Here is a 24,904-nt window from a genome sequence, read left to right as displayed (position 1 = left end):
CATGGCCGCCTCCTGCACGTGCGCATGCCGCCTCCTGCACGTGCGCATGCAGGGGTTCCACCCAGCGGTCTCCGGCCAGAGTGCTCCCGTTGGCCTTAACTCCTCCCTGCTCCTTCCCATGGACGCAAGCCAATCCCTTCTTCTTCTCCGATTCCTTAGTATGAGCCGGTTTAATCAGGTCTTTCTTGTGTTAATTTCATAATTTTCTTTTCATGAAGAAGCAGACAAACTCCTTATTAATTCTATGGGCGGCTTATTGGTATCAACTAATAGATGTATTTAAATTGGTGAGATTTTGCTAAAGAAAGCGAGGTGGGACTATCTAATATCGACCAATCTTACTTTAATTCAAGAACATACGCTTGGTCAGTTGGACTGCTCCTTGTATACATCGAACAGGAGGTCGGGAGTTCGACTCCCTGTAGCTGCTTCATTATTTTTTCCACCTCCACCGAACTACACGGTTTTGCCTGGGCTGGGTTTGGTGGACTGAGGGCCGATGCCCAGACGGCCGAGAGATCATCTGGTAAAACTCAGGATTGATCAGGGAGAAGTCCAACTCATGTAAAACAACAACAACATAAATTAGTACCATCTCGTTTATATTACGATTTTGTCCATACAAATCGTAAAAACATATTATGACATAAGAAGAAAGCGTATTGTGAGGGTGAACCCGACAAAGTCAATCCGTGCTTTATTATTAGGGAGAGATAGTTGCTCGTTTATTGATTGTATTTTTTTGTTGCAATCCATAATAAATTCATCTCATGCTTATGAACAAAATAAAGTTTTTACTAAACATATTATTGATGCTATGATGAAAGCTTTAGAAGAAAAGTTAGAATTAGATATTTCAATCACTAGAAAATTACATGATGAATGGGAGTGGATGATCTATAATAGCGTGCCGGGAGGCAATGTCTTTGGCGGATGATCTATTTCTCCAGAGCGTTATTATAGCTTCAGACTCTAATCAGGCCGTGGATGACATCAACAAAGGATCTCATGGCGGGCATGGATCCATCTTCAGCGAAATCAATCATCGAACTACAATGTTTAACTGTTAATTTACTTTGAAGGCCCCGCCATGAATAGCAAGGCTCGCAGTTTAGCTAAGTTCTCCTATTTTGCGCCATCTGTGACTTGTTACTCTCCATGATCCTAGTTATATCCCACAAATAGGGATGTAAACGGATCGGATCGGATCGGATAATGCCTTTACCATATCCTTTACCATATTTTTTTGTCGGATTCGGAGCGGATCGGATAATGACCGGATGCGGATTCGAATACGAATTATATCAGACTACGGATTCGGAGTGGAAGCGGAGCGGATTCGGACCGAAAGTGGATAAATAAAATCTATGTACATCTTGTCCATAATATCTATCATGATCAATGCAAAGAAGAACAATATAGAAGTAACCAATCAATTTTTATTGATAAATGAAATTAATAACTTACACGCTGCACCAGGCAAGACATTAGCCATCATAGGTTCATAGTGTTCTCTGGTTCATAACAGAATATGTTATATACTATGTAAGTGAGCTTGTACAGTACGTGTTCTCAAGTCTATTCTCTGCGCTTGTACGTACATTTTATGTGTACAGTCATACGGCGGTGCTATTAGGTTTAGGGTTATATGATATTTATATGTGGTCATTCTGATCAGCGATCTAATTGGGTCGTTGGGCTTTTCGTTTGGACCAAATTTATCGGATAATCCTATTTGATAACACCGCATAATCCGCAAAAAATACCGGATAATCCACATCCATCGGATATTATCGATACCATATCCGCTACCATATTCATCGGATATCCGGTTAACAATTATCCGTATCCGCATCCGTATCCGTCGGATTTATGAAAGTGCATACCATATCCTTAAAAACGGATGCGGATGCGGATTCGGAACGGAAATTATCCGTACCATTTACATCCCTACCCACAAACTGTGCCTTCTGATCAATAAAACCTATCCATTCCCTCAAAACGACCACATTTTTTCTCTAAGCACTCACTACTTTTTCTAACATCCAATCCTATATGACCTAGGAGGCATCATCCTAAGGCTCGTTCGCCATGCTCTTATCCCTCGCCAACAAGGAACTGAGCGAATAGTACTCACTCCGTCCTAAAGTAATTGTCATTAAAGTTGTACTCCCTACTTGTCGAAAAATGCATAAAAATAGATGTATCTAGAACTAAAATGTCTAGATACATTCATTCCTCCTACAAGTATTTCCGGGAATGAAGGAGCTGAGCGAATAGTACTCCCTTCAAGTCACTTAGTTATACTAAACAAAAGACATTTAATTTGCGATGAAGGAAGTATTTCGGTAAATTATTGGATTTAAGTTGTGGGACTGGGTGGATTTAAGCTTTGGGAATGGGTTTTCGGATGACTTCCTCCAATGGCTTGCCTTTTGCAGGTGTACCTTCTGACAGACATTAACTTTTAACTGATGGCGTTGCTGTCTTACAGAATATACGTACGGTAATATAAATAGCCCAGACCGACAAATTTTCAAACAGTAGCAGTCAAGACAGAGCAAAATTCAAGTCTTTCAGAAAATTGGGCAAACCTAATTCCAAATGCAAAATGGCTGTCGAAGGATGCAACAGTACAATCTACAGTTCTGTCATTCTATCAATGTAGAATCCATGTCTGAATTCCTTTCCATTCATACTTCTCCGTATCAAAATACAAGACTTTTTTGCAGTTCATTTTGAAATCTGAATTTTCAATTTGGTTAAGTTCAAATAAGGCAATTTTCATCATGATAACTGAATTCAATGTATCTAGTGATGAAATAATCCAGCGGCAATCAACTGCCCTAAGCAACAAGACAGCAAAGCAAATGCAGCGACTAACAATATATAAGAATCGCTCAAAACATCAATGACAAAACTCAACATATGATATTCTAGCTGCCATAATAACATTGATTGATTCCGCAAGGTACTCATTAAACCAGTAAAAAATAGTCTCACAATGGAACCAGTAAAGCATGACAAAAGTTTCTTCTTCAGCAAGAGTAGAACAAGTGAAGATATCACATCCATTCTCTCAAATGCATCAGGAAGCATCTAGATAGGAGAAACTACTTCAGCAGCCTCACATAACAACCTGCCCAAAGCCAAGCCTGCATGATTAAACATAAAGCTGTTACAATGGATTCATTCGCACTTTAATTACAGAATGTTAAATTCATAGCTAAGAATACAGTGTGATCAGATAAAAGTATAAAATGGACTAGCATGAGCAACATTCATCCTAACAATACAAGTTCACAATCCACGGAATCTACCTACAATCGTCTATAGTTACTAGCAAGAACACTGAATCAACAGATAATCTTCCCACATTCTACCTAGCTAATAATTGAAGTACATACGACATGCTATTACACGCCACTCTCCCCCTAACAAGTTGGCAGACCATAACAGCATTTCTGGTACCAGCAAAGCAACAAATAATTACTGCCAAACAAGAATTTGGTCATTACCTTCTTAAGCGGGGATCTCCACCTCGCCGTCGTCGATCTCCGTCTGCAGATCCTTGGGGTCCTTGCCGTCAACGGTGCAGCCGACGCTGACGCAGGTGCCGAGGATCTCCTTGACGGTGCCGGCCATCTCCTTGGCCATGGAGCGGACCTTCATGATCTTGGCGATCTCGATGACGTCGTCGAGGCTGATGTTGCCGCTGTGCTTGATGTTCTTGACCTTCTTGCGGTCCCTCTCGGGCTCCTTGAGCGCCTTGATGACGAGGGCTGCGGCGGAGGGGACGACGGACACCTTGGCCTGGCGATTCTGGACGGTGAGCTTGACGGTGACGCGGAGGCCCTTCCAGTCCTTGGCCGTCTCCTTGGCGATGTCTTCTCCGATCTTCTTTGGGGAGAGACCGAGCGGACCGATCTTGGGGGCCAGGGACGACGCAGCGCCGACCTCCCCGCCGGTGACGCGGACATACACCTCCACGATCTGGGACGGGTCGAGCTTGGGAGGCATGGCTGCGAGCTTGGGTTGGGGAGGATTGGCTGCGGGGAGTGTGTGGCGGCGGCTGGAGTTGGAGATGCTAGGGTTTGAGCCGCGAGCTTGTGTTGAGATTATATACTGTCTGGGGTGGATGGGGGTTAGGGTTTGGTGGTTTACTCGGTGGTGTGGGTGTATTGGGCCGTCAAGGATCGTCAGAGTTAGGCCCTTTGGGAGATTAAATGGGCTGCACCGCACCTGTTGGGCTGAAGTAGTGGATGCTTTTAATAAGAATATAAAATGTATGAAATCAGTAATTAGGGGTACCCCTAATTAATTTTTCTAGAAGGGGTACGTTACAAAGCTCACTCCCACCTTTTATGATGGTGACAAATGACGCACTGCATGTGCACCAACTTGTCGCTACCTGAGAGTTTTGCCCTTTTACATAGATGATTCATTTTTTCAATGAATTTTATCTCTTGCACCTTGAGTCTAAATCATGGTCATTTTCACCATTGGATACCGGAAATAAAATAACAGAAACCAGAAAAGAAACAAAGACAAAAAATCAGAGATAAAAAAGACCAAAAATTAGGAAAAATCAAAAACCATAATTTGAAAGCATAGTTGTGCTTTTCTACTTTCGGGGCGAAGCACAACTATGCCTTTTCAACTTTTTTTGGAAGCACAAATGTTCTTTTAAATTTTCAAGAAGCACATTTATGTTTCTTGTGGAAGCATAGTTGTGCTATGCTTCTCGCGAAAAAGTAATGCTTCCCGAAAAAACCAGCCAAAACCTCGGGAAAACCAAGCAAAGGGCCAAAAAACCAAATGAACCCCAAAAACGGGTGCAGAACAGAAATCCCGAGGGTGCACCTAGCACGCAACATGTGGCGCCGAATAGGGCGCATCACTTGGTGCACTCCCGAACCAAGAAAATGATCTATGTTGGAGGCCTCCAAAAGGTAAACCTTAATTAGTTCCTCCCAAAAAAGTATAGCGAATTACACCAGGCCTCCTCTTTAGCATCTTCGGCACAAAGCGTAGCGGGCCGCGGCCCAATTCTTCCGGTCCCTCGCTCACTCGATTTGGTTCCGCCGTGAGCTGGATCATTGACACATTCATAAGATTTTAATGAAAAAAACACTCATTGCCAACTGTTGTTTACAAAGAATCAATTACTAGCAAAAATTGGATTTTTAAAATCTGAAAAAATAATGACAGGAAAAGTGCTCGCTAGTTTGTCAAAAATCACTCTGAAATAAAAAAAATTGTGAATATGAAAAAATACTCATGAATATGAACACTAGTTTGAAAAAATATTCTTGAATTCAAAAAATGTTCATGAATATTAAAAAAACGAGTTGAAAAACGTTCACAAATCCAAAACACGTTTAAGATATGAAGATGAGTCTGGCAAAAAAAATCTTGAAATAAAAAATATTCATGAATATGAAAATGTTCGCAAATTCAAAAACGATCACGTATCCAAAAATAAGTTCATAAATATGAACGCAGGTTTGACAGAATTTGAAAAGGTTCATGTATATTGGAAAGTTCACAAATTTGAAAATTGTTCATGAATTCAAAAAATGTTCACGAATACAAAAAATATTCATGAATATGAAAAAAAGTTCATGAAATCAAAAAATGATTATGATTTAACACATGAATTTGTAAAACTTTATGGATTTTTTAAAAAGTTCACATTTCAAAAATATTCACGATATTTTTAGAAGTACATGAAACTTGAACAAAAAGGGAAAAATAAAAATAAAAACCAGAGATTGTTGACTCACTTGCCTTATTTTGAGGATACTTCAAGCCGAAACTCCTTGGCCAGCAATCTCTGTCTGATTATTAAAATGCAGCATTCACATGAATACTGCGGATCAAATCTTAGGACTGCTTTATGCAAAAATAATACTCCCTCCGTTCCAAAGTTCTTGTCTTAGATTTGTCTAGATGCCGATGTACCTAATACTAAAACGTGACTTGATACATCCATATTTAGACGGATCTAAGAGCATAATTGGTTTGCTACCAACATTTGGCAAAAACAAAAGTTGCCAAGATTTGACAACTTTTTGTGAGATTGGCAACAAGAATTGGCAAGCAACCAATCTCTAGCCAATATTTGGCAGTTGCCAAAATTTGGCATGCCAACTTTTGGCATCAAACTAATTATGCTCTAAGACAAGAATTTTGAGACGGAGGGAAATAATCTTAGGACTGCAAATTTTCGAACCATGGGCAGCTAACAAATGAGCTACAATACTCCTCTCCCTCAGACAGTGTTTACACGAAAGAAATTCCTAGCTAAGAACACACACACTCTTAATTATATGCTAGTATAACAGAAATAGGCAGTTCAAACAGAGAGATCAATCTCTCTAAAAAAAGACAACAAAGAGGGGACAGGATCAGGTTCGAGCTATCAAAAAATTAGAAAAAGAAAGATGTATTAGGTTCGACACATCAGATATCACCAGGTAAGCCGCCATTAGCGATCCGGGCACCAGACCGAAGAGCAACAGCGACTTGATTGATACGTATACAGTGTACGAACCAGATCTGTACAGTTTGTTTGCACCGGTCGCAAGAGCACTGCTGCTACCATCTAATGGCCAAACTAACAGCAACTTGACTGATATTACAGTGTACGAACCAGGATGTCAAGACACTATGACTGTGTTGCTCCATGATAACATGTAGCAAGTCAATCCATAAGTTTTAATCAGTATACAGTAATGACTCACGGAAAATTCATTCCTGAGCACATCACAGTTGAAGCAAAACAAGCATTGCTAGATTCACATTTGATTAACAAGGCACAGAAGCCTGAACTGGTATATATATTACTCATTATATATAATCCATATCCATTCGACATATACCACAGAACAAACACGAACGACCAGAAAAACGAAACAAGGGTGGGAGAGAACCGACACGAACTGTATAGGTTGGTTCAGAGAAACCATGGTTTCACAACCCGATGCTCTCGACCCACACACACGAAAAATTGAGCGTTTCACTCCTCCGCAGAATTTGGAAATGAAAAAAGCAAAGCCCTAGTTATCACTTCACAACTAGAGCCCTCTCTCCTTCATTCAGTCCCAGCAGATGCTTGATGATTCCAGTGAACTCCTGCGCCGATCAGTACTCGGCGTTGTCGTCCAGCTCCGCGAGTGCCACCCTGCTGCCTTCATTGGCGGTGATGGCCAGGTTCTGCCCTTCCTGCACCGGATAAAGGACAAGCATCAGAAGTCAGTGTATGTACAGTACAAGGAACAGCATATAAAATAGCAGAGATGAGATAATGGTATTAACAAAGGTTTGTCAATTGTAATTACCTTGGCAGCAATAAGACCCTCCTTTAAAGCACTCTTAAGCTTCCTTAGGCTCATGTTAGTGAGGGCGACGTTTTGCTTTGCGCACTCTTCATTCTTCTCCTCAGTGATGGTGACCCGGTCCAGTGTCTCTGTGACGGTCTCGGTATGCTGAGAAACCTCACTGCCCTCGCTGGATTCTTCAACTTCTTCGGTGACGACAGAGTCAACAGTCTTGGCTTCAAGACCCTCCTTGAAAGCACTTTTAAGCTTCCTTAAGCTCATGTTAGTGGTGGCAGAGTCAACAGTCTTGGCTGCAGATGAGGCAGGAGCAGCTTGGATTCCCTCAAGCACCAGCGGAGAGCTGGGGCTTTCAGTTTCAGCATCACTGAATTCAACATCGTCAAACTCTGATGACAGATCAGCGCTGAAATCATCTTCCTCTCCACTCTCCTCATTTTCTTTAGGCTCTTCGAATGTCTCCCGCATCTTGAGATCCTCCTCTTCTTCATTAGAATCAAAGTTAGCTTCAGTGGAGTCGTTAGCCTTCTGCATATCCTCCTCCTCGAGGTCCTCCTCTTCATCAGAATAAAAGTTCACGACAGCGGAGTCGCTCACCTTCTGCATATCCTCCTCCTCGAGGGGATCCTCCTCGCTGCTGTACTCACTGAGGTCATCCTCCTCACTACTGTACTCACTGAGGTCATCCTCCTCACTGCCCACTCCATCAAGGTCACTTTCCTCAGCACTATCCTCTTCTGTCAGATCACTCTGCGGCAAATCAGCAGCAGCGACTTCCTTCTCTGTAACAGCAGCTGGGATCATCTTGTTAGGAGCATCAGCAGTCTCAACTGTGGAACTGAAAGCATTTTCCTTAATATCATCAGCAGCAACATCATTCTCTGTCACCGCAGCTGGTGTCATCTCGTTAGGAGCATCAGCAGTCTCAATGGTGGAATTGAGAGCATCTTCCTTGAAATCATCAGCAGCAACTTCCTTCTCTGTCAAAGCAGCCGGGGTCATCTCGTTGAGAGCATCAGAAGCCTTAACGGTGGAACTGAAAGCATCTTCCTGGTAATCATCAGCAGAAACTTCCTTCTCTGTCACAGCAGCTGGGGTCATCTTCTCGTTAAGAGCATCAGAAGCCTCAACGGTGGAATTGAAAGCATCTTCCTTCAAATCATCACCAGCGACTTCCTTCTCTGTCACAGCAGCTGGGATCATCTTGTTAGGAACACCAGATGCCTCAGCGGTGGAACTGAAATCATCTTCGTTGATGGCTTCCTTTGGCACTTCAACAGCAGCTACTTCCTTGTCTTCACTGGCACTGTTGATCTCATCAACTATCTCGAACACAGGTGACCATTTGCTGCTTTCACCATCTTCAGTTGAGGTACCTTCAACGTTCTTGATGGCAGGTTCAGGTGTGGCCTTGGAAAGGACACCTAAGATAGGTGAATCCTCCATTGCTGACAAGGGAACAGACTTCTCAGCACTGACAAGCTTCTGTTCTTCCTCAACTGCAGCTTCTGATGCATCATGGTTCATAATTAGCAAATGGAATCAACAGATAAAGGACAAAATTTATAAAATACAAAAGCAATGACATGGGTGGATTCAGGGATGCTACAGTTAAGTCATATTGGCTACAGATAAAGCAAGGAACAAACGGATACATTTCAGAATCGCTATAGATGACCAGATGAGGTTTGAAATGGAACATTTCAGTCCTAATGCAACAATCCAGAGTACTAATGGATACATATAAACAAGTAACATATGCATGAAATCTAGACCGAGTACAAATAACACAGGAATAAACGGGTAGATTTTTAACTGCCACAGCCTAGAGTTTAAAAACAAATGGATACATTTCAGAAAGCTCTTGATAAGTACAGACAAACAGATGAAGGTTTGAAATGAAGCATTTCAGTCCAAATGAACAATCCAGAGTGCTAATTAGTACTACAGATAAACAAAGAACCAGATGAATGAATGTCGAAATGCAAATCTATATGCCTAAACAGTAGAGATAAGCCAAGAAACAAATTGATGAATTTTAAAATGACGCAATCTAGAGTCTTAATCAAGGATTAGCTGAAAGGACTCGGAAGCATCGGTGATTTGAACCATCTCACCTTCCTGGAGCTTGGTAGCCTCTTCCACAACTTCCTCCAGCTTAGAATTATCACAGCCCTTGTCAGCAGATTCAATGGGCACAACAGAAGAAACCACTGCACAATCAGGAAGTCGGATCAGTAACTGTTCGCGAACAATATAGAAACCAACTTATAACAGGCGCATAATTCTAACAGTAAGCGGAATCAGTAACATGTATTATCACCTTCATCTCCCTGCTCAGGTTCATCCGCTTTGCTGTTTCCTTCTTCCTGAAGCTTTGTAACTTCCTCCTCCTCCTCCTCCTCCTCCTCGGGGTCATCACACTTGTCGTTAGAAGTAACACCTGCATGATCACAAAACCCGCATCAGAAACTGCATCCATGCAATCGAACATCAAACATAGTGATCAGGGAAAGGAAATGACTCTCACCCTTGGGCTCTGCTTCCTGCACCTTCTCCTCCTTGAGTTGGGTCGAATCCGTCTCTTCCTGGTCCAAATCAAACATCGCCTTCGATCTGGCAGTCTTCCTAGTCGATCTCTTAGTGGCGGACACCTCGACCTCCATGGCCATCTCGGTCTTCCTCATCGACCTCTGGCTCCTCCGCAGAGTGCCCTCCGCGGGAGTCGGGGGGAGGGGTGCGGGCGTGGCCCGCGGGCGGCGGCTGGTGCTGCGCAGCGCGACGCCGGGGGTCCTGACGATCTCCTTGATGAGATTTCGCTTCATCTCGTCCTCGCCCTCCTCGACGTCCATCCGGATGGCCTCGGGCGACTTGACCGAGACGCGGCGGCCGCGCGGGAGCGGGCTCCCTAGCTGCTGCTGCTGGTCCTCCGCGGCCGCCGGCGTGGCCTTGAGGACCGACTTCATCGCCGACTTGCCTGGGGTCGGGAGGCAGAGCGTGGTGCCGATCTGGTCGATCCCATCCACCTAATAATCCACAGCAAAAACCCGCATCAAACAGCCATCCCCACGCCCAAATCCATCCACCCTAAAGGAGTGAGTCGCGCAACGAAACATCCACATCTCAATAACAATAACGCGAATCGGAAGGGGAAACTGAGGAGGGCGGCGGCTTACCGAGGCGAGGGACTGGAGGGCCTCGACCATGGCGAGGTTGGTCATGTTGGCGCGGACGCCGTTGAGCTTGCAGAGCGCCTGGAGCTCGCGGCGCGAGAGGGCGTTGAAGTCCATGGCCGCCGCCGCCGCCTCCATCTCCATCGCTCCCTTCTCCTATCTCTCACCTACCTCCTCCTTCTCCCGACGTGGCGCGGCGCGGCGGATGGATTTGCTCGTGGATGGCGAAATGAATGCTGAGATGCGGCGGGGCTAATCGGGGGGCGAGGGGTTATATAGGAGCGCGCGTTCGGGGAGGGCTTTATGACCGTTGGGGGCGGGGCGAGGCGGCGCTCCGCTCGCCTAGGGTTTGCCCTCTGCCCTCTTTTTTGAATGTTTGAACAGGGGGGCCAGATCGCGTGGCGGCTCCTCAGGGCTCCGCGTACCCTCTAGGCTGTCCCCAGTCACGTCGCTGCGTGCGAGTGAGCGACGGGACACGCTGTCAGCCTGTCACACAGATCTGATTGTTCCCGGTTTTTATTACCAGTCTCGCTGCCGTGTGGGTCCCGGGATGGCGTGAGGTGTAGACGCGCCTCGCTTTGCGAGTTCGGAAGGCGTTGATTGATTCCGGGGGCTGTGGGTGGATCCTTCGAGGCTTCCCGATTTTGCCATAAATGGAGATCGCTTTTGCTTCATTGGTTATCACATTATTGCCGAGCCAATAGAAACCTCATCGATTTTCACAGAGACCGGGTTTGCTTGCGACACAAAAAAAATTTACTTAAAAAATCGATGACGCTCTGTTTTTAACAGCCAGCTTTTCCCCGTCGTATTTGCTCAAATAATATTTTTTTGCGGGGAACAAATAAATAAATTGTGATGATGTATTTTCTCAGCTAGCGTATGCCATGGCCAGTTCCTCCTTCAACACCAGAGAAGTACTAGTAGCACAAGTGATACAGAACAAATATGTACAGAATTACTGACACGGCCAAGAGAACTCGATTACTCATTGTACATAGTATAGTACTTAGTACAGTACAGGTTTTTTTTACATGCTGAAATTAGTACACCACTACTATGAACAAGGACACGTACAGTTGGTACCTGGTCGCATATGTACAGAATACAACACCTTGTTACTCCCTGCCTGCTTCCTTCGATTATTTTCCATTTCCACACATGGACTGTACACTTCCGAGGTTTTGGCTTTGTCTACGTCTAACATTCTTTTGCATTTTGCATCATCCCCTGTATGCATCAATGAGCCAATCTGATCAATTACCCTGAGAACTACTACGTCCTCACTTCCACTATATCTCCATCCTTGAGCTCGGTTTGAGGCAGCACAAGTTGGCCATTCACCCAAAGCAGCTTCCCATCCACGCCCATTCTTCTACCAGCATCAGCGGCTGTGCTGCCAGTACTCATCCTCATTATCTTCCCATACGGCCAGCAGATGATGGCTACCTCACGAAGAATTGGATCGGTCAGCGAGCCGAGACTTCTCTCCGCTACCGATGCTCGACGCCGTACTTGCTCCTCCCATTGAAGCATTGTCCTGAGCAAATGAACCTATGACAAATATAGTGAATATAAGCAGTGAGATTCGAGGTTTCCTTTCACTAAACAAAGTAAATGTCAGAAATGGCAACAACATATTGACCTTGTTGTTGATGGGATCACTCAAGGGAGTAGAGATTGGAAGGTCGGAAGTTGATCTATCACCGTTGCTCGATTCAGATGTCAGAGTGGAGGTTTCTTTGCCTTCAAATACTGCAGATACAACCATCCAGTACTCCTCCTCTTCCTCTTCCGTCAAATCAATTATTTGAATAAATGTTGGCAAAAGTCTCCCAAATTGGTCTTGCTACAAAAGATATTAAAGGTGTACGGGACATCAATCAACCATATGAACAACAATAACCTAGTACTCATCAGCACTCCAAGTTTCAGTTTGACCAAATTTTCCACTCACATGCACAACTAGTCCCACATTTGGAAAAAGAACAAATGATATTTCAACACAGACCATTCAAATCAAAACCAAAGGAACACACACACCAAAGAAAGAAGAAAAAAAAACTGAGTGCAGAAACAAATTGATACGAAGGACACCCTCTGTTTCTAAATGTAAGACGTTTAGGAACGGAGGTACTCCCTCCGTTCCAAATTACTCGTCGCTTAAATTGATGTATCTAGAACTAAAATACATCTAGATACGTCCATATGTGCAACAAGTAATTTGGAACGGAGGGAGTAGTAGTAATGTTTCAGCCATGCAAACCTTATGGTATATACCATCCCGGCATAGTGTGTACTTCTCCAGATTTGTTGACCAGTCACCATGTCCTGGTGCACACCACCATTTCTCAGTTACCTGAAATAAGTATGGGTGTGAGATAGAAATAAAGACCTTCTCACATGCAGAATCCATAAACGAAAATTTGTTATTATCAGATATACCTTCTTATGAAGCCTAGCATAAGCTTCCCAACGCTTCAACTGAAAGGAAGATCGTCGCTCAGCTACATCTTCAGAAGCTTCAAGGGTAAAACGTACAGCAACAAGCAATTCTTTGCCCCCTTTTTCTATGCTGCAATTTGACTTACACAAATCAGATATCAACTGCAATAACAATGCTACAAAATAAACAACAAAGTACGTTCATAGTTGAAGTTGAAGCTATACCTGACAATGACAGCTGCCAGTAAGTGATTACCATCAATTCTGAGGACCGGATGCCCCACTTTCATAGAAATATACTTTGAGGGCATACCGTCTGTTATTTCATCTTCTGAAGAACTTGATGCATACGACGTACTTTGTTTTATCTTGTTGCTCATGCCACTCCCCGTGTTAACACTGCTCTCCTTGTACAACCAATGCGCAGCCAGTCCATACTCTGCATACTCATGCATTCGCTGTGGACAACAACCTCCAACAGGATCAGGACGAACTGTTAAGCATCTATTCAAACAAAATAAGAAGAAACTTTATCTACCTGGGTCCTAATTTGGACCTCCAGCGGTGAGCTATCGGATGCCTGAACTGCTGTATGGAGTGACTAGAACAGAAAATAGCCACCAGAAAATATAAGTGCAAATAGGGGATGGAAGGAGTCAGTAAACAAGAGTCTAGTAATTGATTCGACAAGCAGGTCAGGGTTCAACTCTAAGCTAGTTCATGGTATGGACAGCATAATACCATTACTAGCTTGGGTGATTGGCAGTTCCCGTGCAAAACTAAGCACACTCGAATTTTTGGATTAATTCATACTTCCGCATTAATACTGGTACAAGTGGCTGAGAGTACCACCTGTCAATGCATAATGATGTTTTATTTGGCGAGATGATGCTTACTTGGTAACCGCTGCCCTTAGGGTTGATAATATAGTCATCAAACTCCCCATCGATTGGAGTCCATAACCTGCACATGCAGATAGAGCAGACAATTAAAATATGAACTTAAACTAGCCACAAAGAATATCCATAATAATAAAAAGGCCAAGTTACACAGAAATATGATGATGCTACATCGATACATCACATGAAGCATTTATTTGGTCAAGTAGCAACTTTAGCATATCTAGACCTTCTAGACATGGGTAGCTCCAGATAAATAATTAAATTCACTGGAAACCTGTGTACTATATCAAGGATGCTGTAGCAACTCCTGACTGCAGGTCCATGCAATGCACCATTTTTGTCTCCAACAATCACCCTCAACGCACGAGCATCGTATACTTGCCTAATGCCTACACGTTTCCTTTTCATCTGTTGATACAAAATGTGTCAGTAACTAACAAATCCAACATGCAGAAGTGCACTCCAACATACATTCTCGAATTTATGATCATAATGCATTGGTTACACATGTACTTAACAACACGAATAATACTATTTGTATGTAGTCAAACAATCGACTAATGGTACCTTACAGTAGATGCTGTATAAGCTCTTGAGTCTACTTGACAGCCTAACTTCCATCCCAGGTATATACCTGCAGAAGAAGTAGCATAATTCAAGAATGAGAACCTCAACGCTACGAGTGGCCACACAGATTTAGATAATTAGATGCGAAGTTAGGCATCCCTAAGATCACTAGGTTGTGAACTTACGACGTTGTTATAAGCAATTCCTGCTGAAGTTCTTCCTCACAAGCTGCTAAAGATGTTAATGCAATAGCAGCGTCATCAACAATTTTAGGCTTTCGTATGGATGCTTCAGAATTACTTTGGAGATTATTAAGGAAGTCAGAGCGCCTTCTCCGATCCAAAAAGAGGTCAAATGGCAATACAGCTTGCAATAAATCCTGCAGTGAAGGAAGGATTTATAATAAGATAAGCTATCAAGCCTACCAGTTTGAGGAGAATGAGAAAGAATTTATTGTGTTCAATCATACATATGCAGATGAGGGAACCGGGGTACGGGAGGCAATATAAGTGAAAGTTGCATGAGATATCGATGTTAGTCAATCTGATTGTTTAGTATATGTTGCTAGTGAACATATTCATTTACTAACGCACCTCCATATTTGATTGTTCTTGGTCGTTCGAACTAAGTAGATCATGGGTGGAAGTCGCGTGCACTTCCTTCGTGGAGGCAAGCAAATCACTTCTAATTGATGACCTTCTCATGCTTTTATCCTTGCTGGTAGAATTCCACATCGAAGTAAGTTCAGATCGTATTTTCATGAAAACTTGGGGCTGCGAGAATTTGAAGGAGATAAGAAACATTTAAAAATAATGATACACGGAATAAAATAAGGCATTACAGACTATAGTGGTACTAAACAAGAGGTACCATGATAACCTCATTGCAGATGCAAGATCAAGACATGAATAACTCGATGAATAGGTCAAAATAACAGCCTATGCTTTCATCCAAAAAAAAAACAGCATATGCCCAGTGACAGAACTAAATAGAATATGGCCTCTTTGGCCCTTTCAAATGCACAAAATATTACTAATTGGTCTGCCTAAACATATTTTAAGCATTTTGGTCCAACAGTGAAAGAGATCTAGTTTATCACAATCATGCATTATAAAATGGCTCCTAAGCATCAAATCAACATGTTTGAGGGATCCATCAAGTGGTGTGGCATGCAAATAAATCTTGCATCAAACACTCAAAGTTACGACAATATAATGGCTACTAACCATGAGATGAACAAAGTATCTCTTGAAATTTGAAGAGAGCATAACAACAAATACACAACATAAAGCCCACATGGTATGTATCCAGAACCAAGTAAAGCCAAAAGACGTATCACACTGCGTAATATTACAGATGAACAAAAGTAACATTTCGGAGCAACCTATATGCTTAATAGAATAAAAACCTGAAGGACAGCAAAGCATAAGTCTTCTAGCTCAGCTTTCAAAGCCCAGACTCCCAATCGAGAAGCAAGTGAGCACCAGACAGCTAATGTCTCTTGAGCAACAGCCTCTGCTTTTGGAATGGGAAGAGCATAGCTGAAATGCTGATCTTAGTAAGCACACAACCATTTACATAATCCAATAGCTATTTGAATGCATACTTAAGTTAAAAGTAGGAGCATTTCAATACATATGAGAATGCTGAGGTGCTGGCAATAAGGCAACTAAAGGAGAAGCATTGAATGAATTGGACTGTGTTACGATGCTGATGGACATAAATGATTCAAAACAAGTACTGCTGCTGGTTTGAAGGGGAAATACACAGTAAGTTCCAGATGGGAACAAGCCAAACAAGATAGTTAAGGCTGGTTCATTTTGCATCACTGACTCTAGCAGTTGGTCTTTATGGTAAGGTGAAACAGAAATTGCTGATGAGAATCATTAGAAGCTCACAAAAACATATCATGGAGGTATTGTCAAGGATATTGTCATGTGACAAGCCAGAAAAATCGGTACTCCCTCCGATCCATATTAATTGTCGCTGCTTTAGTACAACTTTGTACTAAAGTTGTACTAAAGCAGTGACAACTAATATGGATCGGAGGGAGTATTACAATTGAAGATACTAAATACTTCAGATTAAGCGGCAGGTTTTACTTGTACAGCAAGCTACATAGTAAGGAGAAGCCTAAATAACTTACATTGTTCGCATATTGTGCAAGCGGTCTGCCAGCTTGATAAGCACCACACGAGGATCATCAACCATCCCCAATAGCATAGCACGCAGGTTGTTTGCCTGGCTGACAACAGGACGATCATAAATTCCTGAGTTTTTCGGGAGCAGCATTATATGTTTTTATGACAAATTACAAATATGCCAATGCATTGTTTGGAACTAATTTTCATTAACAAGAAAAATCATAGGAAAAGAGAGTGGACATTAACAATCTCTAAGAGTAGCTTAATAAGGAATGGAACATACTTCTTCAGAAGTAAGAGTGCTTCCGCCAGTGTTTTTTTGCCGATGCCTGCGCAGTAGCTGTAATGTAAAGCTCATAGTCATGGACAATGGCAAAAACATGTTGAAGAGAAAGAAAGTACAGATGACAGAAAGTGTTATACAATGCAGTGATTATGATCTTTCAAGATAACAATAGGAAGGGATGAACTGCATTATGCAACAAGGACATAGCAAATTGGCATGCATATGGTGTATTGAGACATCTGAAGCAAGTAGACTGAAAATTTAAAATAACTCAGCATCAGGAGAAAAAAGGACCGAGGTGGAACTTAAAACTGGTAGGAATATCACGGTATACTGCATTCATTAACAACAATTTTGGTAATACAGTGTGCATCATGCAATAATAAGCACATTTGCTATATCAATCATGTCTTCACCATATGATTTGCATCCCAATATTGTATGGTAGTGAGATAGCACTTATCAATCAATACTAGCACTAGCAGAGAAATTCTTATATAGAATGCTTTACTAACAAATGAATAACCTGATTTATGTAGCTCAGTTTTGATACACCAGATACCAAGCTTGCAACATCATCCCCAAATTGCTCTGCTACGCTCTTCAGGTTCTCAGCTGTATCATCAATAACATCATGAAGAATACCAGCAACAACGGTATTGATTGCCTACATGAGATGCAACCATGGGATTAGGGATGAAAGAAGGAGAGCATTCATCGACTAAAACCTATAGAAACAGAAGGGCGGCGCAGCCATACTCTTTCTCCAGTGGATGGGACCAAGGCAGCTAAGATTTTCCCTGTATGTATGCAGTGTGTAACATATGGGTCTCCTGTTCTCCTAAATTGCCCAATGTGAGCTGTACTTGCAAATACAATTGCTTTCTGCACCTGTATCACGGGATTGAGGATGTCAAATAACAGAGTAAAAATGTTGAAGTTCAGGTGAATACATATATATGGCAATTTTTGTTAAGAATGTCTCTCGTGTGTTTAACACCTTTGGATCCTCAAATATTTGATATCCTGTCACCTCCACTCCTTCAAATACAAGAGTATCTGCACGTATACAGAATAAAGGTGTAAGGTAGGCAAAAGAACGGATCATATCTTAGTCAAATGGGTGCAGGGCCTGTGGTCATAGGAGTGTTACTGGCTTATTGCAGCAACAGTGTTAACTAAGCAGTAAGAAACAAACCTATTACTGATTTGTTATGTTATACTACTAGTGCAAGAGTACACTACAAGATGTAAAATGCTCTGCGGTGCGTACATCACTCAACTGCTAGTTCCAACAATTCAAGCATGCGAATAAATTACTTCAAATCTATATAAAAAAGCTAAGATGCAAAGTTAGATGGTCTAGAACGCGATTAATAGAGCTTATTAGCTAATCGCACATATGGAGTGGAAGCATAGAGATATGATTCACAATTGCTTATTGCGAATAAATTACATGTTACGCATAAAGAGGGTATCTACCAGGCAGCTGCTCGATGCGAGGCCAGAGAAAGTCGACCTTGGTCGACAGGCACGCCCCCGAGGCGATCGCCACGGCCGAGACCGCCAGTTGCGCGATCGTGGATGCCACGGCGCCGTGAACCGCGCCGCCGCTTCCCCCCGCGACGGCAGCCGCGGCGATCACCTCCCCGGCCCCTACGAGCGCGGCCGAGGCCAGCGCGAGCCGCGGGGCCACGTGCTCGAGCACGCACCCCAGCCGCAACCGCGCCCTCCTCCGCTCCCCGCGCGCCAACGACGCCGCGGCGCTCGCCGGAAGCAGCACGAGGCGGCGGCCGAGCATGCCGGCGTCGGGGGCTGACGTGGACGCCGGCGACGGCGTCATGCGAGTCGGGCGGGCCGCTGCGGTTGCGGGGGTGCTCTCCGGCCGTGCGCGGGCGGGGAATTTCTATCTCATTCTGGCACGCACGGCGCGTGAGTGGCGACGAGGGGTGGGGAGGGACCGGGTGAGAGCGCCGAGGCGTGTTGGGTTTGTGTGGTGGCTGTGGCTGGGACGGAACGGCGTTGCTCACTCCGCCTGTCCCCTCTCGCTCCTGTTTTTTTTTTAGGGATAAGCTGCCGCTTTAATTAAACCGGGTTCGGAATGTCATCAGATGCAGATACAATACCCAGAATGCAATCTGGGGGACACCTAACCATATATGACATCTCTCCTCCTAACACCTCCTCTAACATGTTTATGCGCGGCAACATTTGTGGAATGATGTACCTATGAAACTCTAGACTCCGAGAATTCCCGAAGCGCATTCTTGATCTCCTCCACCCAAGGCCCAATTGAAAACATGTTTCTGGCTGGGTTTCGAACCATATGCACCATTGCTTGGCTATCGAGTTTCACATGGATCTTTTGCACGCTCACTTCCCTCGCTGCATGTAGAAGCCTCTGACAAGCCAAGATCTCTGTTGTCTCGGGATCGGCACAGTTCGGGAAGAAGTGGCACGCACCGGCCACAAAACCGCCATTGTCATCACGCAATATCGTCCTGCCCCCCCCCCCCTCATCTCCATGCTTGGATATATCTTCGTTAGAGTTTGCCTTAATCCATCCCTCTTCAAGAGGCTCCCAGCGCTGCACCACTTTAGCCACCGGGGCCTGCACTGGTATTTCATGCGCCTCTTTCCCTTGTTGCATGCATGTAGTGACTCTAGCGACCACCTCCTACGGGGTAGCGATCATCTTACCTTTCCAAGTTTCATTGTGTGCTAACCACAGGCCATAAGTAGCCTGAATCATCGCCTCTCGTTCATTTGTATTCGCCCTAGCGAACCATCCAAGAAGCCAGCAGGTGATCGCCCTCTGAGAGTCCATCTAGCACGGTGGGGACGCCGTTGTAACTCCCTTTTCTGACCGCAACAGGCCCCAGAACTGCACTAAGTGGTGGCAGCCCCAAAAGCGATGGAAAATCGTCTCTTCCGCCCACACACAGCACAAAAAACATCTAGCTTACTTCTCCGACGATGCAGTTCCGATCCTACAGCCAGGCCATTCCTGACCATTCTCCAAACATGAACTTTAGCCTTGTTTGGATCACTGGTGTCTAGGAAGCCATATACCCCTTGTGCTTCTCTACTGAACTAGATGCTTCCGACTGTTTGGAGCGCACCCTTTTCATCGCCATCCTCAGGTGTACATTGAGCGGACAGAAAAAAATAATCCGTTTTTGGTAAAATTCCAAGCGAAATAATCGTCCGTATTTAGTCCACCAACCGCTATTTGCTTGATATTTCTAGCATCAACCTTTGCAGCATCCCAGCTTGCGCCATCAGAAGTTAATAGGTCAGCAACTTTGGTCACTGAAACGTCTCCGTCGTATCTATAAGTTTTTATTGTTCCATGCCAATATTATTCAACTTTCATATACTTTTGGCAACTTTTTATACTATCTTTTTGGGACTAACATATTGATCCAGTGCCCAGTGCCAGTTCCTGTTTGTTGTATGTTTTATGTTTCGCAGAAACCCAATATCAAAAGGAGTCCAAACGGGATAAAAACGAATGGAGAATTATTTTGGAATATTTTTGATTTTTGGGAAGTAAAATCAACGCGAGACGGTGCCCGAGGGGGCCACAAAACAGGGGGCATACCCCAGGGAGGCAGGCGTGCCCTGGACTCTCCTGGGCACCCCGTAAGGCGGTTGACGCTCTTCTTTTGCCGCAAGAAAGCTAATTTTATGAGAAAGATCTGGGCGAAAGATTCACCCCAATCGGAGTTACGGATCTCCGGATATAAAAGAAACGATGGAAGGGCAGAATCTGAGAACGCAGAAACAGAGAGAGGTAGAGAGATAGATCCAATCTCGGAGGGGCTCTCGCCCCTCCCATGCCATGGGAGCCAAGGACCAGAGGGAAAACCCGTCTCCCATCTAGGGACGAGGTTAAGGAAGAAGAAGAAGAAGGGGGGCCCTCTCCCCCTTGCTTCCGGTGGCGCTGAAGCGCTGCCGGGGGGCCATCATCATCACCGCGATCTTCACCAACACCTCCGCCATCTTCACCAACATCTCTATCACCTTCCCCCATCTATATTCAGCGGTCCACTCTCCCGCAACCCGTTGTACCCTCTACTTGAACATGGTGCTTTATGCTTCATATTATTATCCAATGATGTGTTGCCATCCTATGATGTCTGAGTAGATTTTCGTTGTCCTATCGGTGATTGATGAATTGTTATGATTGGTTTAATTTGCTTGTGGTTATGTTGTTGTCCTATTGTGCCCTCTGTGTCACGCAAGCGTGAGGGGTTCCCGCTGTAGGGTGTTGCAATACATTCATGATTCGCTTATAGTGGGTTGCTAGAGTGACAGAAGCTTAAACCTGAGTAAGGGGATTGTTGCGTATGGGATAAAGGGGACTTGATGCTTTAATGCTATGGTTGGGTTTTAACTTAATGATCTTTAGTAGTTGCGAATGCTTGCTAGAGTTCCAATCATAAGTGCATATGATCCAAGAAGAGAAAGTATGTTAGCTTATGCCTCTCCCACATAAAACTTGCTATCAGTCTAGTAAAGTAGTCAATTGCTTAGGGACAATTTCACAACTCCTACCACCACTTTTCCACACTCGCTATATTTACTTTATTGCTTCTTTATCTAAATAGCCCCTAGCTTTCATTTACGTGTTCTTTATTATCTTGCAAACCTATCCAACAACACCTACAAGGTACTTCTAGTTTCATATTTGTTTTAGGTAAAGCGAATACTAAGCGTGCGTAGAGTCGTATCAGTGGCAGATAGGACTTGAGAGAATATTTGTTCTACCTTTAGCTCCTCGTTGGGTTCGACACTCTTAGTTATCGAAAGAGGCTACAATTATCCCCTATATTTGTGGGTTATCAAGACCTTTTTCTGGCACCGTTGCCGGGGAGCCATAGCGTGGGGTGAATATTCTCGTATGTGCTTGTTTGCTTTATCACTAAGTAATTTTTATTTGTTGTTCTAAGTTGTTCTCTATCTTTAGTTATGGATATGGAACACGAAATACCCAAAAAATTAGGTGTACTTGATACTCATGGAGATGGGGAACCTCCTAAAACCCTCGATTCTTGTTATGTGAAGAAATTATGTACTATTTTGATAATCCTGAGAAAATCTCATTCAATTTTGTTATGGGAGACATGTTGGATCAACGTGAATACTTTAGGGATTATCGCTTGACACAAAAAGGGAAACTATTATGGGATCAAATTTATATGTTGTATTGGTATGCTAGGCAACTATGCTTGAGATATGATTATACTTGTTGCTCTTTGATGAAGGCTCCACACCTTCCCTTTTCATGCGAATTCAATGATAATAAAACCTTAGCTTCTTATGCTAATGGTAGATATGATTACTATGATGTGGAACAAATAGAAGAATTCGTTGCTTTTATGGGTGCTTATGAGATTGAATCTATGTTTAAAGAGTTTGATGATTTTGATGATTCAGTTTATAGACCTGAAAATTTTGCTATACTTAGATATTGCTATGAAAATTATGAATACAATTCCGATATTGATACATTTATTGAGAAAGTCTCCGCTGTCCAGGAAGAGATTAATATTTTGCAGGAAGCTATGGAAGAAGAAATTGATGAAACTGTGAGCTCATTGGATGAAAAAGATGATGAGGAGAGCGAAGAACAAAAGGAAGAAGAGAGGATTAGCTACCCGTGCCCACCTTCTAATGAGAGTAACTCTTCAACTCATACATTGTTTAGTTCCTCTTCGTGCTTACCGAAGGATGATTGCTATGATCCCTTTAATTCATCTGAAATATCCCTTTTTGATGATACTTGCTATGCTTGTGGCCATGATGCCAATATGAATTATGCTTATGGAGATGAACTTGCTATAGTTCCTTATGTTAAACATGAAATTGTTGCTATTGCACCCACGCATGATAGTCCTATTATCTTTTTGAATTCTCCCGACTACACTATATCGGAGAAGTTTGTGCTTATTAAGGATTATATTGATGGGATGCCTTTTACCATTGCACATGATGATTTTGATAGATATAATATGCATGTGCTTGCTGCTCCTACTTGCAATTATTATGAGAGAGAAACTACATCTCCACCTCTCCATGTTTCCAATAGGATAGAATTGCAAGAAACTGCTTATACTATGCATTGGCCTTTACTTGGTGTGCATGAATTGTTCTTTTATGACATGCTGATGCATAGGAAGAGAGTTAGACTTCGCTGTTGCATGATATATGTTACTTTGTGCTCACTACTAAATCACAAATCATTGTTGATTAAAATTGGCTTTGATATACCTTGGGATCCTGGTGGATTCATTACTTGAGCACTTTATGCCTAGCTTAATGGCTTTAAAGAAAGCGCTGCCAGGGAGACAACCCGAAAGTTTTAGAGAGTCATTTATTTCTGTTGAGTGCTTTCATATAGTTTAAAAACAAAAAAATAAAGAGGGAACCCAAAAATTTTCAAAAAGGAAAGTGAAAGTGAGAGAGACAAGCATTGTTGAAGTGGGAGAGCTCCTTGAACTTTGTTCATGCTCACGGAAACTTTGTGAATCTTAATTACAAAAACTTTTCATCAAAAATAATTATCCCCTTGTACAATTTCATTGTATTATAAAAATAATGTGCCAAGGTTCGCCTTTAGGATGTTTACAATGCTTGTTGGTTTGTACGGTGCAGGACAGAAACTTTAGCTGTAGTGTGCAATTTTACATTTTTTACTGGAACGTCAAATGGTTCTGATTCCTTTTGCACTGTCTTTCTGTACAAATTGTTTATTTTTCCTAATTTTGGTATAATTTTTGGGGTACCATAAGTATGGTGAATGTTCAGATTACTACAGACTGTTCTGTTTTTGATAGATTCTATTTTTGATGCATAGTTTGCTTGTTTTGATGAAGCTATCAATTTCTATCAGTGGATTAAGCCATGGAAAAGTTATATTACAGTAGAAACAATGCAAAAACAAAATATGAATTGGTTTGCTACAGTACTTAGAGTAGTGATTTGCTTTATTATACTAATGGATCTTACCGAGTTTTCTGTTGAAGTTTTGTCTGGATGAAGTGTTTGATCGAGGAGGTCTCGATATGAGGAAAAGGAAGAGAGGAAAACGCTCAAGCTTGGGGATGCCCGAGGCACCCCAAGTAAATATTCAAGGAGACTCAAGCGTCTAAGCTTGGGGATGCCCCGGAAGGCATCCCCTCTTTCTTCAACAAGTATTGGTATGTTTTCGTATTCGTTTCGTTCGTGCGATATGTGCAAGTCTTGGAGCGTCTTTGCATTTAGTTTTCATTTTTCTTTTATGCACCATGCTGGTATGAGATAGTCCTTGGTTGATTTATAGAATGCTCATTGCACCTCACTTATATCTTTTGAGTATGGCTTTATAGAATGCTTCATGTGCTTCACTTATATCATTTGAAGTTTGGATTGCCTGTTTCCCTTTACATAGAAAACCGCCATTTGTAGAATGCTCTTTTGCTTCACTTATATTTGTTATTGCATGGACATATCTTTTTTAGAAAGAATTAAACTCTCTTGCTTCATTTATATCTATCTAGAGAGATGACAGGAATTGGTCATTCACATGGTTAGTCATAAAATCCTACATAAAACTTGTGGATCACTGAATATGATATGTTTGATTCCTTGCAATAGTTTTGCGATATAAAGATGGTGATATTAGAGTCATGCTAGTGGGTGGTTATGGATTGTAGAGACACTTATGTTGAGGTTTGCAAGTCCCGTAGCATGCACGTATGGTAACTGTTATGTGAAAAATTTGAAGCATGGGGTGTTTCTTTGATTGTCTTCCCTATGAGTGGCGGTCGGGGACGAGCGATGGTCTTTTCCTATCAATCTACCCCCCTAGGGGCATGCGTAGTAGTACTTTGCTTCGAGGGCTAATAAACTTTTGCAATAAGTATATGAGTTCTTTATGACTAATGTGAGTCCATGGATTATACGCACTTTTACCTTTCCATCATTGCTAGCCTCTTCGGTACCGTGCATTGCCCTTTCTCACCTCGAGAGTTGGTGCAAACTTCGCCGGTGCATCCAAACC

At 42.9% G+C, this 24,904-nt stretch overlaps 3 protein-coding genes across 3 annotated transcripts; all 3 read right to left on the bottom strand.

The window, feature by feature from the left end:
* Positions 1–2,890: 2,890 nt before the first annotated feature.
* On the bottom strand, positions 2,891–4,104 carry LOC119320440 (60S ribosomal protein L12). The gene is made up of 2 exons (XM_037594532.1): positions 3,519–4,104; positions 2,891–3,155 (listed from the first exon to the last, which is right to left on the bottom strand). Exon 1 carries the CDS (start codon positions 4,018–4,020, stop codon positions 3,523–3,525), a length of 498 nt encoding a protein of 165 aa, XP_037450429.1. The 5' UTR covers positions 4,021–4,104; the 3' UTR covers positions 2,891–3,155; positions 3,519–3,522.
* Positions 4,105–6,805: 2,701 nt separating this feature from the next.
* LOC119324004 (glutamic acid-rich protein-like) lies at positions 6,806–10,762 on the bottom strand. Its single transcript, XM_037597721.1, has 6 exons — positions 10,517–10,762; positions 9,871–10,366; positions 9,664–9,783; positions 9,458–9,553; positions 7,344–8,848; positions 6,806–7,227 (listed from the first exon to the last, which is right to left on the bottom strand). Exons 1-6 carry the CDS (start codon positions 10,655–10,657, stop codon positions 7,147–7,149), a joined length of 2,439 nt encoding a protein of 812 aa, XP_037453618.1. The 5' UTR covers positions 10,658–10,762; the 3' UTR covers positions 6,806–7,146.
* Positions 10,763–11,464: 702 nt separating this feature from the next.
* LOC119326507 lies at positions 11,465–18,789 on the bottom strand. The gene is made up of 18 exons (XM_037600144.1): positions 18,340–18,789; positions 17,858–17,916; positions 17,617–17,748; positions 17,384–17,524; positions 16,855–16,911; positions 16,574–16,668; positions 15,836–15,968; positions 15,021–15,200; positions 14,613–14,806; positions 14,428–14,494; positions 14,135–14,268; positions 13,855–13,921; positions 13,497–13,559; positions 13,184–13,416; positions 12,959–13,088; positions 12,780–12,872; positions 12,159–12,362; positions 11,465–12,067 (listed from the first exon to the last, which is right to left on the bottom strand). The coding sequence occupies exons 1-18, from the start codon at positions 18,698–18,700 to the stop codon at positions 11,789–11,791; spliced, it is 2,622 nt and encodes an 873-aa protein (XP_037456041.1). The 5' UTR covers positions 18,701–18,789; the 3' UTR covers positions 11,465–11,788.
* Positions 18,790–24,904: the final 6,115 nt, after the last annotated feature.

The sequence above is a fragment of the Triticum dicoccoides genome, chromosome 6B, assembly GCF_002162155.2.
Source record: "Triticum dicoccoides isolate Atlit2015 ecotype Zavitan chromosome 6B, WEW_v2.0, whole genome shotgun sequence".
In the NCBI taxonomy this organism is placed as follows: domain Eukaryota; kingdom Viridiplantae; phylum Streptophyta; class Magnoliopsida; order Poales; family Poaceae; genus Triticum; species Triticum dicoccoides.
Note: the sequence above shows the minus strand (reverse complement) of the source record. Positions and strands in the feature narration are given on the sequence as shown.